The sequence below is a fragment of the Brachionichthys hirsutus genome, chromosome 3 (genome assembly GCF_040956055.1).
Source record: "Brachionichthys hirsutus isolate HB-005 chromosome 3, CSIRO-AGI_Bhir_v1, whole genome shotgun sequence".
In the NCBI taxonomy this organism is placed as follows: domain Eukaryota; kingdom Metazoa; phylum Chordata; class Actinopteri; order Lophiiformes; family Brachionichthyidae; genus Brachionichthys; species Brachionichthys hirsutus.
The window spans coordinates 8,908,635-8,926,196 of NC_090899.1; the positions used below are offsets into that span (position 1 = coordinate 8,908,635).

Sequence of the window (17,562 nt, forward strand, 5' to 3'; positions counted from 1 at the left end):
TATATTTATAAATCCTAACTTCAATATAGGAGCAGGAGGCTCGTAAATGTCAATGCACTTTACACAATGTAGTCACATCTGTCACTTTCAAATTTTGTAGACTTCGTATAGCTGCATTAAAGCGTCACCTGGCCGGCGTGCGTCTCTGCAGGAAACTGGATGATGCAGGCTGTCATTTAGACTCTGCTGCGACAGAGCCAATCCTAAATCCCTCTGTGCCCCCCTGCCACCGTTTCCCTCTGTCTGAGCCGAGGGTCCGAGTCAATTTCGGATCTGTAGTGATATCCCTCGATTACATCCCGACAGGCATCTCTCATTTCAATGATCCACCTCTTCATACCTTTGCGATTCAGGTAGAGCACAAAGAGGGAGACCATCCCCACGAACCCCAGCACCAGCCCCAGGAAGACGTAGGATGTTTGAAGGGTGAGGTCAGCCACCTCTGCTTGATCTGGAGCAGCACATCCGATGACCTGTACACTGAGCCCCTGCAGCCGGGCATCACTTAACTCTCTCGGTAGGGCACACCTCACAGCATCCACGTCTACTTCGTCTCTCGATGCATTCAGCCAGGCCAGGAAGTTGTGGATCTCACAAGAGCAGGTGTAAGGATTATCACCCAGAAGGATTTGGCTGCTCCCAAGCATGTCCAGCTCCTGCAGAGCATCGGCCATGAACGTCCTAAAAGCATTGCGTCTAAGGTCCAGCAACTGTAGGTGGCGCACGCCAGAGAAGGTCCGACTGTGGATGGTCATCAGACTGTTGTTGGAGAGGAGAAGACGCTGTAGGGCGGGGAGGCGGGCAAACATGCCTGGAGGCAGCCGAACTAGGTTGTTCCCGGAAAGGTCAAGGCGGAGGAGACCAGTGAGACCCCCCCAACGCAGAACGGCGGCGAGGTCCGTGAGGGCAGAGGCGTTGTAGAGCGAGCGGCTGAGGTTGAGCTCCTGAAGGGGACTGGCTGGAATGCTGAGAGCTTCTGGGTGGATGAGAGCCAGCCGGTTCCCACTCAGGTCCAGGAAGTGCAGGTCGAGGAGGGCAGAGAAGCTGCGCGGAGCCATCAGTGTAATCCTGTGGAGAGGACTGACACTGTAACATGGAATCTGAGAGCTTTCATACGCCCATCATGCTATGTGCATCTCCACATACCAACGCAGTAAACACATGAAAACCACGTACAGCGAAAATGTATTTATTAGGTACAAGTTAGTTCTGTCACACACAAATGAAACAGTGACAATCTCACCTATTATTGCTCAAAATGACACTGGTGACATTCTCCAGCTCTGCAAATGACTCGGGTCCGATCTGTTGTATATTATTTCCGGTGATTATGACAGTCCTAGCATATCCCGGAAAACTTCTCGGTACCACGATCAGATCCTTGGAGACACATTTCACCACGTGGCTGACGGCAAAACACTCGCAGCCTAAAGGACACTCCAAACACTGGCATGATGCACAAAACAGGACTCCCAGAAGCAACGCTACCCTAAAAACACTCATTTCTAAAGTGTAGTCAATGACAGGAAAAGTAACAATTAAAAATAGGTAATAATTACAACCGGAAAAAATATATTCCTTGTGAATGAATTACTTAAATTCTAAGCAAAAAAAGTAAACGTGTTGCAGAGTCGGGAAATAGTACGAGAATATGAGTCCCTCTGAATCTGCTCCGCTCTGGGGGGGGGGGGAAGGTGCGTGGCTCCCTTAAAGGTACAGAACACAATTACGGCATCCACAACCAGTATGATCAACATAAAGCTGGGGGGGGGGGGGGGGGGAATTAATGTGTGACATAATGTAGATGTTGTTCATCTACAGTTAGCGTGGAGAAAACAATTATGCTGGTAAAGACTTAGCATAGTTGAATTTAGACGGAGTAAATGGGTAATATTTACAACACAATAGCACTAATCACACGCGGGCGCCACATTACGCTGTCTTCAGTGACAGCTCGTGTCTCTTAGACAATTAACTGACGAGTCCGTTAAGATTTGCTGAAAAGCACATTAGACAGATCCACATTCATCACCCTGAAAATGCATCTCAGGATTCAACAGCTTCTTCGTTTCTGGAAAGCAGCACCGTGGCTTTATAAGACTTTTGAAGACCCACCATGTGCAAAACTAAAAGTTGTAGATCATCCTAAATCACAAGCCCATAAAGAAAAACAGACGAAACTTCAATTTGAAAGCTTGTAATAATCATTGCTCTCAGAATCACCGACTGTGCTTCCAGCAGACTGCAGCAGCAACGGAACAGATCGTCCTTTAGGGTCGACCAACGGACCCGCTAAAGCAGGTCACACTCAACCCCCAGTGGCACCGGGTGGGGACTCATCCAGCTGAGCGGCTCATTCCACTACCGGAGGTTGAATGTCAGGATGAAAGTGGCGAGGACTCCGCTGAGCATGCAGAAGGGAACCCAGGTCTTCAGGAACGCAGCCCAGCTGAGGGAGAGAGAGAGAGAGAGAGAGGGAGAGGGAGAGGGAGCGAGGGAGAGAGAGAGGTTAACGTGTGAAAGTAATGGCCTACACATGGACACCATGAGTGTGTGTGTGGCAGACGAGGACGTATAAAGTGTGCGGAAGTATCACAAGGTCCACAATTGTTTAACTCCCAGGGGGGGTCACAGCTCCCCTTCCCCCTGAATGCACCCCCCCCCAGCAGTGCTCTGAGCCCCACCAGAGGTGACCTTCTGTGGTGACACCAAGGGGGGGCGCTGCTGTCAGTGATGAATTACAGAGGACTCCTGTGGTGTGTGCGTAACATGTGCGCACATACCACTCCGCTCTATGTGGGTCAGCGGAGACGAGTGGGGGGGGTGGGGGGGTCCTCTGAGCCATAATGTCTCTATTGCTCACACCAGGAGAGGAATTCAAAGGACGGCTCACGATGCTTCAGGTGAGACGATCTTCGTATTCTCAGCAACCACATTTCCCTTTCTCGACTTCTTCCGTCTGAAACACGCAAAACTTTCCCGCTGCATTTTCTTTTGGTGTCTTTGAATCTCCTTTGATACTTTTTATTTCATGTTGAGCATTTGCTTTAAGAATCAGGAGTCTATAGATGACGGGAATCGTAAGACGTGGTTCTTGGCAAATTTGTGATTTTAGATTTACAAAAATAAAACGAATTTGATTTGACCAACCTCAATCTAATGATGTATCTAAAACACACACATACACGCGCACACACACACACACACACACAGATCAGTGTCTGTACCATAAAGTGTGATCAGAAAAGTTCAGCGCCTTAAAATACTGATGATCACCCGTCTGTAAGCAGCAACTAAATAAAAATGTGTTTGAACGCTCCCTGATGATGATGACGATGATGAAGAAGTCTCAGGAGTGACAAAAGAGTCTAACATTCAAAAAAGATGACATGTACATTATTATGTATATGTGTGTGTGTGTAAGAGAGAGAGAGAGAGAGAGAGAGAGGGAGAAATATATGGTTGATGCTTTTAGATGGAAACAAAGAGAGGAGTATCAGATTAACGAGATGATCCAGGATTGTATTTCATAAATTTGCTCTGTGGAGCAACACCAGCTGTTTCATGTAAATGTTTCCCGTGTACCTGCAATCGCGTTCCATCTCGGATAATTGATCAAGTATTCAAATACTGCAAACCCGATATATTTGTACATTAACTTACCTCAGTCAGATTAAAGAAACATTTGGACCATTCTGGTAAAAAACGCTTACCTCACATGTTTCCCATGCATGAGCGACGACACGCAGAGGTTCACCATGTTCCAGGATGTGCTATTGTCATAGCGCATCAGGTTGAGGGCCATGGCCACATGGGAATGGCAGTTATCCAAGCACAGGTTGTGCTTCAGCAAGAAGGATACGATCAATATTACACGATGAATCACAACGTTTCACTCTGCATCAGACTCAGGCTCGTCTTACCGTTCTACATTTGTATTCCTCGGACGCGTCGTGCACGGCTTTGTCCCACGCCGCAGCCCCGTTGCCGTAAACTTTGTCAACATCAAGCTTCCAATACCTGCAACATCAGTGATCAATCAATAAACTCATTGTTACGTTTGATGATACTCAAACAATGAGCACACATCGTTTGTAGGAAGATATTGCAAAACCTTGCCTGTACAAAATGACAACCAATTTTAAGATCATTCATAAACAATCAAAAGTCCAATTTGGCAAAAGAAACAAGTGATGCATTTTAAAATCATCTTAAATAAACAAGTAATAAAACTTACTTTGTTGGTCGACCAAAACCCATGCTGTCCTCCTGGAGCAGTACAAAGAAGAACACAACGAAGTATTCAAATGAAGTCGCTGGACTACAGATGTTCAATCATCGGTTCGGGGGCTCCGGTGAGAGTTCTGCTCTGCGTTCTCAGGATTTAGACCCAAATTAACCAGCTGCTGTTCATGCGTACAATACTTTTGACTGTTTTTTGTTTTATATTTTTTCCTGACCTCATCCTGGAGCAGATCCATGAGACATCTAGCATGATAGTTCATATCGGACCCCTTTATGACTGTGATTTATGGCGAATGAATTTAACGCATATTTTACAAGATATGGGTTTTTTTAAAAGCCTCCATTGAAAATCCAAATGGGTATCCGGCTCGATATCAAAATTTATTGGGATCTAAATTAGGCCAAGACAAACAGGCAGAAACCATCATAATTGTTGCAGGTTAACAAATCAACTCACCGAGACAAAGTAGGATCCTGCAAAATCTCGAATGATCCCTGAAGAGGTGCAAATGCCCATGTGACCAACGAAGGGGAGCACCCACCTGCAGGACGCACCCCCCCACGCGCACGCACACACGCACACGCACACAGGACATCAAAAGATGAGCAGACACACCGACGTCTCATTTTCATGCACCTCTAACGCTACCATGCACGAGGAAACAGCTAGCATAAATCTGCATGCTAAGTGAAGCTATTTAGCGAGACCGGGAATAATTGCATACAGTGTGTGTGCGTGCGTGTGCGTGCGTGCGTTAGCGTCTTACGACAAAATAGGAATCGGGGTCCAGACGATGCAGTAGGGATAGCGGCTGCTCTTCCTGGAATCCCCGTGGTAACTTAACATGACGTCGGAATCCTCCAGCTCCGCCATCATAGACCGGAATGAGAGACGACCGTGACGCACCGACAACCGGAAGCGGAAGCGGAAGCGCGCATTACTCATTCTCACCAAAACAAAACAAAACAGGTGTTCGTGAACGCAACATGAGGCATTTGCGTGGTGCTCGTTAATCATGGCGTCCGGGGCCGTCCCTGCTCTTCCACAGTAAAATGGAATGTTTATCTTCCCCTGCAGCAAAGGCCTTGTTCAGGCCTATTTAGCAGCCAGAGCCTCAGTCAGGTCCCCGGAGCTGGGTCACCTCATTAGGGGACTATATGGGGCACGAGAACTACGCCTGCTTGTGATGGACGACGCTCACATTTGTTCCCTAATAGTCAGCAGGAAGGGAGAATGCAGCAGACCCTGATCAATGAGCCTGGAGTTCACAGCAGGCTCACCTACGGTCCCACTTCCAAGCGTCGTTAGTCGTGTGTTCTGTTGTGTGACTGTAAAAAAGACAACCAGCTCATCATTCATGTTAATAAGGCAAACGAACAAACGTGTGTTTAATAGCTTTATTCTTCAATTTGTTTGCAACAAAGGTTAAAGAAATTGTTTGAGAATTAATGAACAAAGTAAAACACACGGAAGCCGAGCGTCAACCGTTACCCCCTACATCAGGGACAGAAGACCCGGTGGGCCGTTCTCTGGGCAACAGATGGGATGTTTCTGCCCCCCCCCCCCCGTAAACAGACAAAACAGGGCTGAACACCTGACTGCAGCAGGCGATCGGGTCGTGAAGAAAGCAGGCAGCAACCTCATTAAATACTTTGCCCAACAGTTTAATGTACTACAAATTAGCATCTGTGTCCCACCAAACACAATAGAAGTCTCACGCTGTCATTTCATCAATGGCACTGGACTAAAAGAAAAGTATTAGATTTTCTTTCTGCCAATACCGTGTTGATCTTGTCAACAATATATTAAAGTAAAACCTCTTAACTAAAAGGAATACAGTGAGCCACAATCCTGTCTCAATGAAACGAGGAAATCAAACAACCCTTGGCCATTGAAATGGTCGAAGACAACCTTCGGCAGAATAAACCACGTTTTATTTCTTCCAAAGGTTATATACTAAACATAGCTCAGAAGGTTATTTAATTGGAATAACACTTACAAGTGATAATTAATTCTAGGTCTCTTTTGACCAAAACTTGAGAGCCCAAAAATGAATTGTGTTTGCAGCCTCTCTGTGGCGAGCTGGCACTGAAGCTCTGAGCTCCAGCTGTAGCGCACCCTGGGGATGCGAGTCAAGCATCGCCCACTGGCCCGTGATCTGATGTTGACACACGCACCTGAAAAAGGGCCACGCAATCACAGAATTCTCCTTCAACAGATTGCGTCTCTCCAACAAAAACAAAAAAAAACCCTGAGGAGGGATAAGTGGAAGGTGCTCCTCTCCTCAAAAGGCACCCCCTGCCATCGCAAGGAGGGAGAGATTGAGGTGCTATCGGTGCTTAGAAGGGGCAAAACGCGTGTGTCACCCTTCATGAATTCCTCTCTCCCCAGTGGTCTGCACCAGTCCTCTCTTTGGACAGGGGGGAGGGCGATGCATAGTGCAGAGATGTGACATAACATTCACTCGATGTTTCTGTCAGATGGGGGGGGGGGGGGGCGTTAAGATTCAAACAGGAGCCATCAGCTTCTTACGTCCATTCTATTGAACAGCAAACAGTTTTTTTTTTTTTTAGCTTGGCCTGCATTGCACTCGTCCGTCTGAGCTGCCTTCATCATCCGAGCCGTCTGGGCCGACACCACGCAGGCCCGTGATGCGGTAGCCCATGTTAAGAAGCATTACCTCCAGGGGATCGGCGTTCATGCGTCGCTGGTTGGCCTGAGCAGCGCCGTCCATGTCCTCCACCACCCGTCTGTTCTCACTTTCGGTCTGGAGGGAGGAGAACGTGTAACAAGTACCGGAAAGAAAGGCACACAAAGGGGAGAAGGAGATACACGTTCAACTGTAATAGTCAAAGATGCCGATATATTTTTGGGTTTTTCATGAGAAGACGATACATTTTATGTCTCTTTTTAACTGAACTGAACTCAGCCTCTCAGTTTTTTCAACGTATAAACAAAATGTCTCTGTAAATGTTTACCTCTGGTCTCGGGTTCCATAATCTGACCACAGGGTCAATACCACTGGTAGCCAGGAAGCAGTAACTGGGGTGGGGCTGCAGACAGTTCACTATGGAGTCATCGCCCTGCATGATTCTCACGAGATTCGTCGTCTCCTTTTCCCAAATAAAGAAAGAGCCATCGTCCGAGCCACTAACGATGTACTGGCCTTTGCTGTAAAGAAACAGGAAGCATTCACACCTGCCTGATGAATCATCATCATATTTACTCTGCGTATTTTCTTGTACTCGTAAAACTAAAACTTATGGATCTATTTCATTCAGAACTGTCTAGATATTGTAAAGAGACATCGGGTGAGGGAAGTGAGGAAACTGTTGTACAAAGTTTTTCACATATAAGACGTAAAATGAATACATTTGTAGACACCAAGACATTTTTGTTAATAATCACCCCTTTCAACTATATATATATATACACACACACACACACACACCATAATATTTTCCTATATTTTTAAATATAATTCTTTTTTTCCAGGACGTATTTATGAATGAAAACTACTTTCACTGTTGGGCTATAATTCTAATTTCTCTCCAGAATAGATTTAACAGTCTCTGCCTCAAGCTCCAGAGGTCATGGCTGCGCCCTCTCAAGACTTCAACCTTACGGGAGGTGAAATCTACTGACCTCCCAAAGAAGTTTGCCTCTTTGATATCAGTGGTGGTGTTACAATGGCCACAGTATCTGTGCTTGTAGTCAAAGCTTCGGTCCCTCAACACCAACTCATCCTCAGGGATGGACTCTTTCCGACTAAATGAGTGGAATCGAATGGAGCTGTTGGTCTTCTTATCGTCAGCTAGGGAAGAAAAGCAAAAGCCACGTTTAGATATTCAGCAACATTTAAACATCAACTAAAGCTTATACACATTTTAGCTTTATGAACCTCGTATTAACCGTCCGAAGTGCATGCACGCTTCGTAAGGAACAAGAAGTAACCAGATGTAATATGGAGTGAATTTCCATTCAGATCCGTCTTTATGCTTGAATGCACTTTACCAGGCAAGAGGCTTCCCATGTTACAGGTATAGCTATAATACAGAAGCTTCTTTTGGCTGAGAAACTGTCCAGTGACCATTTGTGATGAACGGCAGTCAGCTCTTAAATAGACCTGCTTAATTCGATTTTGGGCTTGAATGAAATGGAAACTACTTCTAAGGAGTGCAAAAAAAACCCGTCTGAGCAGCTGAAATTCCACAACGAGAAAATATATGAAAATATCCCACAGTGAAAATTCCCTTCTACCTGACTCGGTCTTGCAGAAGAGGGCAGCCTTGATGTCTTTATCCAAGGCATCGTAGGCATTACTCTGTGCCTGCTCTGGAAACTTTCCTTTGAAATCATCCAGACACTCCAGCGCTTCAGCCACATACTTGAGCTCAAACAGGCACCGTGCAAGCCTGAAATGAGCCTTTAGATGCCCGGGGTGTAGATTTAGAGCTTTCAGACAGTCCTTCAGGGCATCATAATGGTCTCCATCCCTGTGAATTACAGATATAAACACTCAATAACTGCTTTCATGTCCTTCAGGAGCAAATGGCGATAAAATGATGCATACCACTTGCGTTTCATGTAGGCTGCGGCACGGTTTCCGTACAGCATGGCATTGCAGTTGGCCTGGTGAATGCCTGAACTGTACAGCTGGATGGCTTGCGTCCACTGTTGCCGTGCAAATGCATCATTAGCTTGTTGCTTTATCCTCTCCAAATGAGGAGACAGCTCAAAAGAACTAAAACAGAACAAGAGAAGGGAAATGACTCGCGTTTACAATCAAAACTTTTAACAGTTCACCTGTTAAACCAATCCCTGATAGGATACACAATTACCTAGAGGGTATCCTGCTTGTGGCAAAGCGTATATGGCTGGCTGGGAAGTGAATGCCGTTGGAGACGCCGTTGGTTGTTTTCCCATTTTGCAAATCTCCTGGAAAGCCAAAGTTTCAGAAACCAACGACGCATCTGGATATACGATATTCTCTTACTTCTTTGAGGTGGCATTCAAAGATCTGCAGTTTGACTGACACGGGCCAAACCTACCTGTTGACGACTGGCACTTTTTAGGGAGCAGGAAGGTGTATGGCCGCTGTTTAAATGTCAAATCAAACAGATACACCTGGAAGAATCGTTGAAACAATTGTTTAAACGGGGAACGAAATGACCTCTTCTCCTGAATATTCCACGTTTGTTCCAACGGGCGTTACCTGTTCCCCTCCCATGTTAACGAGCAGCTCAGTACCATCTGGACTGAAGGTGACATATGTGGCCACCAGGACTCTCAGGCGGTTATTATAGTCTGGGAGTTTCACTGGAAGGTGCCCTGGAGCATTCAAACACATGGTAATATTGTTCAATCTCCAGATATCATTGAGACACACATTTGCTACAAAACATATCCGCACCTGCAACGTAATACTGCCCGGCTCCGTCTGGGATGGGCTTCTGTCTCTCACAGAATGTGTGCACAGCTGCTGATGTACTCTGACTCCCAGATTTCCTATAGCAGGGGAAAAAAAAAACATTAAACGTTATAATTTTTCCACAAAATCAATGACGGATTTTACCTCTTATTGTGTCCTTGATATTTTATTTTAATTAAATAAAATAATATATTTTTCTGTTTGGAAAGAAGTGTGCTTCTCCTCATGACAGGTTATCCAAGCTCTATTCTCAGCTGAGAATGACGCCATGAATGTTTACATCCCCCCCCCCCCCCTTCTGTTTTTGATTCAGCAAAACTGAATGATTGTCTGTCTCTGTGTGGCCCCGCGATGGGCTGGCGACGTGTCCGAGGTGTAGCCTGCCTCTGGCCCATAGCAAGCTGGGATACACACCAGCAACTCACGTGAGCCGCAAAGCGGAAGAGAACGAATGAATGAATAAATAGAAATGAGAAAAGCTTCTTTTTTTGGGGGGGGGGGGGGTTCTGGGACCAGATGACATCATTGGGCCAAAAAGAAAAAGGAAAGCGACAAATGCTAATGAAGGATTGCAAATATGCCAGAGTTGCTTCAACCCAAGTAAAAATGTCTGTAAAACCATACTGAGATATGATTTTAGATCAAACAAAAAAGCCCATCTTCAAAGGAACCGCTACTGGGAAACAGGAAAACCTCGACCGACCTGTAGTTGTGAATCATCCGGACATCGTAGAGGCGGACGAAAGGCCCGTTTGCCCCCACTGCCAGGTAGTTGTTGTCCCGTGGGTTGACAGCGAGACACTTAGCCTCCACCAGCTGACCACAGAACTCCGTCAGGTCAATGAGCACCTCGGAGCGTTTACTGCTCTCCCTCAAGTCGTACTGCCTGCCGTGCACAAAGAAGAACTCAATGCGTTACCTGCGCCACAGTGAGGAAGGCAAACCGCTTCGACCTCAGGAAACGCAGGCGATGCAGTTCATTCCGGGGGGGGGGGGGGGGGGTTCCAACCTGATGATGCCGTCCTCCGCAGCGCTCCAGAAGGTGTTGGGCCACATGGGTGCCGTGGCGATGCGTTTCACTCTGCTGGTATGATCAGAGAACATGTGGATGGTTTCCTTCACCGTCAAGTCGTGAACATGGACCTTCGTGTCGGCGGCACCCGTTACCAAAATCCTGTCCCCAGAGTGAGGGAGGAACTGCGTGGACAAACACAAAGAGCAGGGTGCACTCAGGAGCACAGGAGAAAGTTTGGGTTCATAACGATTCATTTGTTCTCAGAAACCACATTTTAAGGCATAAGAAACGCGTTTACATCGGACTCCACACCACATCCCTAAGAAACGCGTTTACACCGGACTCCACACCACATCCTTAAGACACGCGTTTACATCGGACTCCACACCACATCCCTAAGAAACGCGTTTACATCGGACTCCACACCACATCCCTAAGAAACGCGTTTACACCGGACTCCACACCACATCCCATTGAAACAGGTTTCCTCCGGCGGTTGACCTCATTCCCAAGCTTTCTTTTCATTGACATGCCCTGTGGCCATCTTCAGTGAAAACAGGAAATGAGCGGCTCGCTGATGTACATAAAGCTAAAATCTGACCTCTCTGGCCAACAGCGCCATCTATGGTGCAGAAAGTGAATTTGTATCATAGACAGCTTTTGTTGATGATTTAAAATCAGGATGAAGTCCGAGTTATTCGCTATGTCAAAAAGAAAACAAATATTAAATGTATATTTTATTTTATCTCAATATTTTCTCCGTTTTAAACTCCCTGTAATTATAGCATCACTTGAAATAATGACTTTATCTACTTGCGCCATTAGAAGGACAACAATCCTTTAATTTTTATTTTAACCCCCCCGCCCCCCCCCTTTACTGTTTATATGTCCAATTTAAAATGGCTCCTTCTTACCTTTACAGAGAATACATTGGCCGCATGGCCTGTGTGCATAGTTGTAAGCTTCTTGTGTCTGAATGGATCCCAGATGATGGCATGTTGATCGTCTGAGCCCGAAGCGAGCAAACTGAATTAAAATAAAAAAGTTAAACAAGAACGAGTGAAGCAACTTTTGTTCTGGATCCTTATAACTCTTGCTAAAATCTAGTACTTTGAAACATCTTCAGATTTTAGTAGCAGGTTGAAAATGCATAAGAATTGTTTGATGTCCTAAAGGGGAGCAATCTAGAGATCTTGGCATGTAACAGCAATTCTTATCAGACATTATAATTGTACATGGAGCGACATTTAACATTTTAAAGACTTACTCTCCCTGTTCATTCCATTCCAGACAGTTCACACAGCCAGTGTGGCCCTGTGGAGACAGTATGAGGCGTAAGAAGATGAATATGACAGAAATATCTTCCCCGTCTCCCTCTCCTTTCAAAACGTATTTCAAACGCAAGCTTGTCATCACTGACCTGAAGCTCAGCCTCCAGTCCAAGTCTCTTAATGAAGGGTTCAGTTACATGATAGAACCTTTGGAAGCCTGAAGCTCTCTTGTCCTGGAGAAAGGAATCAAAGTCTGTATCATTATTCTTCTTCACAGCAAATCAACCTTCTAGTCTTGCAAAGATTTACACCGGATGCCATTCCTTCCGCATCCCCCCGGCATTTATCCGGGCTTGGGGCCGGCCCAAGGGAGACAGTAATGGATGCATCACACATTTACGCATCAGATACGTTCATCACAATCCCCTAAATGTTTCTTTTTGGACATTCTGATTTGGTTTTTCAGCTCGTATGTGACTCTGAATGCTAACTGGGACGCTCCGGCATTGTTTACTCACCCTGATCTGCCTGTGCAGGATATCTCTGGTGATGTTGCCAGTAGCCATGGCCTCACCACGAAACATACGGGAGGATGGGGCTGGAGGGTTTGGGCGTCAGAGCTCAGATGACATTTAATCAATATTGGGCGAGAATACGCTGGAATGGAATTGAAAACATGAGATGGGCTGATAATACAGCGAAGGATCGTGAGCACCGGACAGTCATTCGGGCGAGGTTTAATGTCAGCGATGGAGCAAGAATGATTGTTTTAATTACGCACCCACTGTGGGGGTTTCAGAGTCAGTTAAAACAGCTTCAAACGAAAAGCTGCGGGTTTCAAGTTCATCAACTTAGCTAGCTGGCTAATGCTAGCTTTGCAGCCAGTCAACATTAAAATCGTCAGAATATTTCGCAAAACATTAACAATTACGTAAATACCGAGGCACGGTTAGCCTACAAGAACCGCTAGTTGCCCAAGAATCGGTCCTTTGCGCGGATCTATCGTTTAAATAGCTGGCGTTAGCGTATTTGCGACACCTTTGCTAGCTAAACAAGACGTCCACTTCCATGTAGCAGGAAGGTTTTCCGGGCTTCAGATGGATCCTCACCGCCTTCCGGGAAGTAAAGGGACTTCTGTCAGGAGACGTCCATTTAGCAGACGTGGTGATCCGGAGGTCTGCTGAGAACGTTCACGCTAACACATTCCCTGCCCCGAACACAAACCTCCACCGAGGAGGAGATCAGGCAACTTTGTTCCGCCAGGTAAAACAGAGAAATCACTTCCGCCCATCGTTCATTTCAGAATAAAAGCACTGTCCCAAATTACTGACGGAAATAAAACTAATAAAATAAAATAATAACAAATAACATAACAATAACACATTTTATTGTCTGAAGATGATATGACTTCCCCCCCTAAAAAGGTGCACAATAAATGGAGCAGTACATGGCATATACATTAGAGTAGTGTACACATTTGAATTTTTCAAACAAAGTATTTGCTTTTATTGCTTTTGTGTTCAAAGTATACTTTAGGCAATTCAAATATGAGTGTAGGTAAAGTATGAAAATAACAATGTTAGGATTTTGTTTCGCAAATTGTTGCATGAATTTGGCGTTTGGCTGGAAGGAGGATGAGAATAACAACAGAAACCTTCTCTGAGGGAATTGGTAGGCTGAGCAGGGGGCCCTTATGGCCCCCGGCACTATTGACCCTCACACCCAGCTGGGACGGCTGGGCTTCATCATGCCTGGAGACCTGGAAGAAGAGGAGCAACTGTGATCGGGGTCTGGGGGGTCTACATTTCACGCTTTGGTGTTAATGCTAATACATGATGACGCTGTTTGTTTGCAGATTAACGGGGGGGGGGGGACGACGACTCATAGTGCTCATAGCTGATGTGAAGGGCTGTGGCGGTATTAGGGTTGGTAATCTATTAGTTACCACAGCTCCTTGCTATGCAAGCTTCGCGGGGTCCCCTTTGGAAGGTTAGCTCCCACCCTTACACTATGAACAAATTACTGTTGGTGATTTCCATTTGGTCTGCACACACTCACTGCTGGCCTGGTTCGGGGTTCACACTAACGCCCTTGGGGGGGGGGGGGGGGGGGGGGCACCACGGATCTTGTCGGGGAGTTAACTATGTCAACAGTGAATCTCATCCAATCCTGCTCAGCAGACTCCCTCTTCAGGAGGGGAAGAGGATGTTGCTTGATCTACAGTGGAACCTGGTATTCTTAAGAAACCGAAAAGCATATAACAATTCAGAGTGCGTTTCTTTTTTCCTGACTTCTTCTTTTTACACCTGAAAAAGTCTTTGAATGACTTTTTCTTGGTATGCTCCGGTTTAGCTTTTGTGTTAGCCATTCCCAGCTTATCTTGATTCTTCTCATCACACATTTTTGGCTCAATTTTAAAAGTAATTTTGCAATTCATCTTCTTTGCAAATATCTAAAGAGCGCTTCAGATGGAAATGTTTTGCAAAATGTCTTTTATAAGGTTCAGACACTTTGATCTTTCTTATGAACAGATCAAAGCAGTACAATGCAACAGCCATCCCCCCGAAATAGCATTTCAAAGAAAAAGTCATGCACCGTAACATACACAGACATAAACAAACTCTCCACACAGTCCCACAGGCAAACCTCAGGCATCACACATTCACTTAAATTACACACAGTCCCACTCACCAACAACGTCACTCATACTCACAGTCACAGATCAAGTTTCTCTCAGCACAACGACACTCTCAGCACTTTCAGAGGCACAAGGCAAAGATTGACTGACGTGTGCAGGTCTTTTGGCTGGCTGCCCGTCAGCAGCTCATCAGCCGATCCATTGCAACTGCGGGGAGGAGGGACCAGCTGAGGTCTAATTCCATGGAGAACCGTGAAGTGAAGTGAAGGGAACCTGGACCGTCAACAGACTTGCCGGAGCCTGGCCCTGAAGCGAAAGCCTGAACAGCCCTCTATCCATCTTTAATGGGTCACAGTGATAATGTTGAAATAAAAGAATCTCAACAACGAAGTCACTGCAAAGGGACGAGGCACAACATGACCCTCAGATTGATAAAAACAGTCAGGGATCACTTTGGGAACCCAATCAATATCCCATCAAAAACCAAACCAACCGACACGATGAATTCACTAACATCCGAAGATCATACCGGTACCGAACAGAATATACCCGATCATCAAAAGTACATACAGTAGTCCCTCATTTTCCACGGGGGTTACATTCCAAAAACAGCCCGCAATAATATATAAACAGGAAGAAGTGAAGCCCAAAAGAGACGTGACGTTTATGCTCCTACAAAATAAAAGCCTCTTTTTACACAGAGAATAAGAGCGCTATAAAACAAACGCTTAACAAATAAACATGATAGCTTTTAGAAATAACGAATTTAATTTTAATGATCAACCTACGAGGTTGAACACATGAGAAATGATTAATAGCAACTCGCGCGTATTTCACAGTTCCTCCGACCGCGCCCCTTCGTCTTGCGCCGTTTCAAGGCGCGTTCAAGTGCAAAAGAAATAATCTGAAATTGCACTAAAAAACTCCGTTAAGCAGCGAAGTCGCGGAAAATGAACCGCATTATATCGAGGGACTACTGTATACCACATTTTGCAGAAATGTAGTAACAGTTCATGTTGTAAGAGTGTTCCTTATGGAAGAAGTCGAGAGATCTTTGCAGACATGATTTATTCTCCTGCATGTAGACCCAGTCAGCACTGCTCCGTTGATCACCATCAGAAATGGGCACATTCAACATTCATAGACTGTTAAAAGTGTAACATTACAAATTATGTGAATATTGTATATAGGATTTTCAGACATCAAACCAATTAAAGATCAAAGCTGGGCGACATGACATAAATATGAACAAAAAAACATTGAAGGATAATTGTTGTATTTAGTCATAATTATCTTATAAAAATGTCATAAAAAAGTATTATTGGATAATTTACATTTATCAAATATGAAAATATGTTTCGTGATTTTCAACCTTAACTCTTTGAGTGCCATTCACGTCTAAAAACGTTTTTTTGAAAGCCAAACATTCACTGTGCCACGGGCATGCACGTGCAGTGGGTAGTGCATTGTCTCAGAGCATCCATGAATTGTATTATTTGAGAGGACTTGTAAAGACTCGCTGTTTTCCAGCAGCAGTTTTCTTTACTGTTACAAATGAACCGCTTGCATTGGACAGAATACGATGAAGTGGCATCCAGAGGGTTTAAAATAGGTGAACTCCAACACTAAGGAAACCGAGCTAGAAATCAAATGTGCTCATGTTGTTATTCCTGCATTCCATTTCTACCCCGCGCATCTGTTTGATGCTACACATTTAAATGTGCACCTGTAAACAAGCAAAGACATGAGCCCAGGATTTAAGAAGCTGCTGCCATCTTTCCCTTTAGATCCAGACCCGGGAACCTTCCATCCGACACAAAGAGAAACCATTGAGAAAGTGGCAGAACTATAGTCTGAGTCTGCCATTATTAAGTCTGTCAGTATAACGGTTGGAGTCTCTGAAGCCACTCTGGAGATCTGTCTCAAAACAACAGATACAATGTACAATAAAATAACGCCACACACAATCGGAGGCTGTGACAACAGGCAGACGAAAGGGGAGAGAGGACAGGAGAATCATGGCTGGGAACCAATACTGAATTTTGGATTTGGCCCCCCACCCATGTGATACAGAGGGTGATCCTCGTTGGTGGAAGATTTGACATAATGTGCTGAGAAAGCTCCACATCTGATCCGTGTCATTACGGCGGACACATTGTACAAACCCACTCCTGCGCATATAAATAGTCAAACTGCTACATTATTCCAGGATGCATTTTTTTATATATATATACTCTGCAGAGAGTCCGCGGAGGGGCGGTGTGCGTGCGTGTGGGTGCTGCGGAGGGGAGGGGGTGAGAGCGATCCGTTCAGTTAGCGGCGTGGTTACGGCCAACAGTGACCTGTTAATAAAAAGCTTGTTGTACTAAAGATCTTCTCCTTATTTCAGCGTCTGACGGACGCTACAATATAATTATTTTAATCACTTACCCAACTTTTTTAAGAGGTCATCAAAGTTTTGTGAACTTTTCATCTCCCACATGCCGGTGAAGTTGGGTATTTTGCGCTCCATATTTAGCTGCAGATACTAAAAAAAGTTGAAGGTTATCTGTCAGGTCCAAATTTGATAAATGCGCGTCTTGCGGCAAAAATGCTCAAACTGTTGCTTCTCAGCCTGGAACTTTGTGCGTACCTTTTCTCTTTTCTATACCTTGTCTGCATTCGTGCTCAACAGTGACAACGTACACAACGTCAGTCACTGACAGCCCCTGAAGAGTTAGCCCAGCATGCAACAGCCCCAGAGGCCAACCATCCTTGTGTGAAGAACATTGAGCTGGAGACTGGAGCTGAAACATAGAAAGTTAGAGTGGCTGGGAGGTGATGTATTTCTGAGGTCCACTCGGTCCTGGTGACAGAAACCGGGTTCCTAAATGAAAACAAAAACAAGATGAGTCATGCAAAAAATGTAAGCAGCATCACCATTTGCATCGCTGTGGTGGCTTTCGCTAGCAGGCAGAATCA

At 45.3% G+C, this 17,562-nt stretch overlaps 3 protein-coding genes across 4 annotated transcripts; all 3 read right to left on the reverse strand.

Moving 5' to 3' along the window:
* Positions 1-116: 116 nt before the first annotated feature.
* Positions 117-1,521, reverse strand: LOC137915184 (trophoblast glycoprotein-like). Its single transcript, XM_068758628.1, is given in 4 exon segments — positions 117-167; positions 169-245; positions 248-1,068; positions 1,244-1,521. Coding segments are annotated over 4 exon segments (1,209 nt in total). The 5' UTR covers positions 1,504-1,521.
* Positions 1,522-1,537: 16 nt separating this feature from the next.
* LOC137911281 (transmembrane protein 222-like) lies at positions 1,538-5,932 on the reverse strand. Of its 2 annotated transcripts, XM_068755637.1 has the most exons (7): positions 5,910-5,932; positions 5,013-5,129; positions 4,703-4,787; positions 4,238-4,269; positions 3,924-4,020; positions 3,714-3,844; positions 1,538-2,449 (listed from the first exon to the last, which is right to left on the reverse strand). In XM_068755637.1, the coding sequence occupies exons 1-7, from the start codon at positions 5,930-5,932 to the stop codon at positions 2,362-2,364; spliced, it is 573 nt and encodes a 190-aa protein (XP_068611738.1). In that variant the 3' UTR covers positions 1,538-2,361. The 2 variants fall into 2 exon arrangements, with proteins under 2 accessions (XP_068611738.1, XP_068611730.1); XM_068755629.1 differs by lacking the exon at positions 5,910-5,932 and having other exon boundaries at positions 1,764-2,449; positions 5,013-5,143.
* wdtc1 (WD and tetratricopeptide repeats 1) lies at positions 5,637-13,092 on the reverse strand. Its single transcript, XM_068755618.1, has 16 exons — positions 13,073-13,092; positions 12,482-12,620; positions 12,113-12,196; positions 11,960-12,006; positions 11,607-11,718; positions 10,687-10,874; positions 10,381-10,563; positions 9,660-9,754; positions 9,462-9,577; positions 9,298-9,373; positions 9,088-9,184; positions 8,820-8,990; positions 8,507-8,742; positions 7,892-8,060; positions 7,225-7,417; positions 5,637-7,013 (listed from the first exon to the last, which is right to left on the reverse strand). Exons 2-16 carry the CDS (start codon positions 12,545-12,547, stop codon positions 6,816-6,818), a joined length of 2,031 nt encoding a protein of 676 aa, XP_068611719.1. The 5' UTR covers positions 12,548-12,620; positions 13,073-13,092; the 3' UTR covers positions 5,637-6,815.
* Between the last annotated feature and the right edge of the window lie 4,470 nt (positions 13,093-17,562).

Coding starts and splice junctions, on each gene's coding strand:
- LOC137911281 (XM_068755637.1), bottom strand. CDS start 5,932: ATGCTAATTTGTAGTACATTAAA. Junction 5,130..5,909: donor CTAATTTGTAGTACATTAAA/CTGTTGGGCAAA, acceptor TCGTCTCTCATT/CCGGTCTATGATGGCGGAGC. Junction 3,845..3,923: donor AGGAATACAAATGTAGAACG/GTAAGACGAGCC, acceptor TTCTTGCTGAAG/CACAACCTGTGCTTGGATAA.
- wdtc1 (XM_068755618.1), bottom strand. CDS start 12,547: ATGTTTCGTGGTGAGGCCATGGCTACTGGCAACATCACCAGAGATATC. Junction 11,719..11,959: donor GAATGGAATGAACAGGGAGA/GTAAGTCTTTAA, acceptor ATTTTAATTCAG/TTTGCTCGCTTCGGGCTCAG. Junction 8,061..8,506: donor CTTCTGCAAGACCGAGTCAG/GTAGAAGGGAAT, acceptor TTTCTTCCCTAG/CTGACGATAAGAAGACCAAC.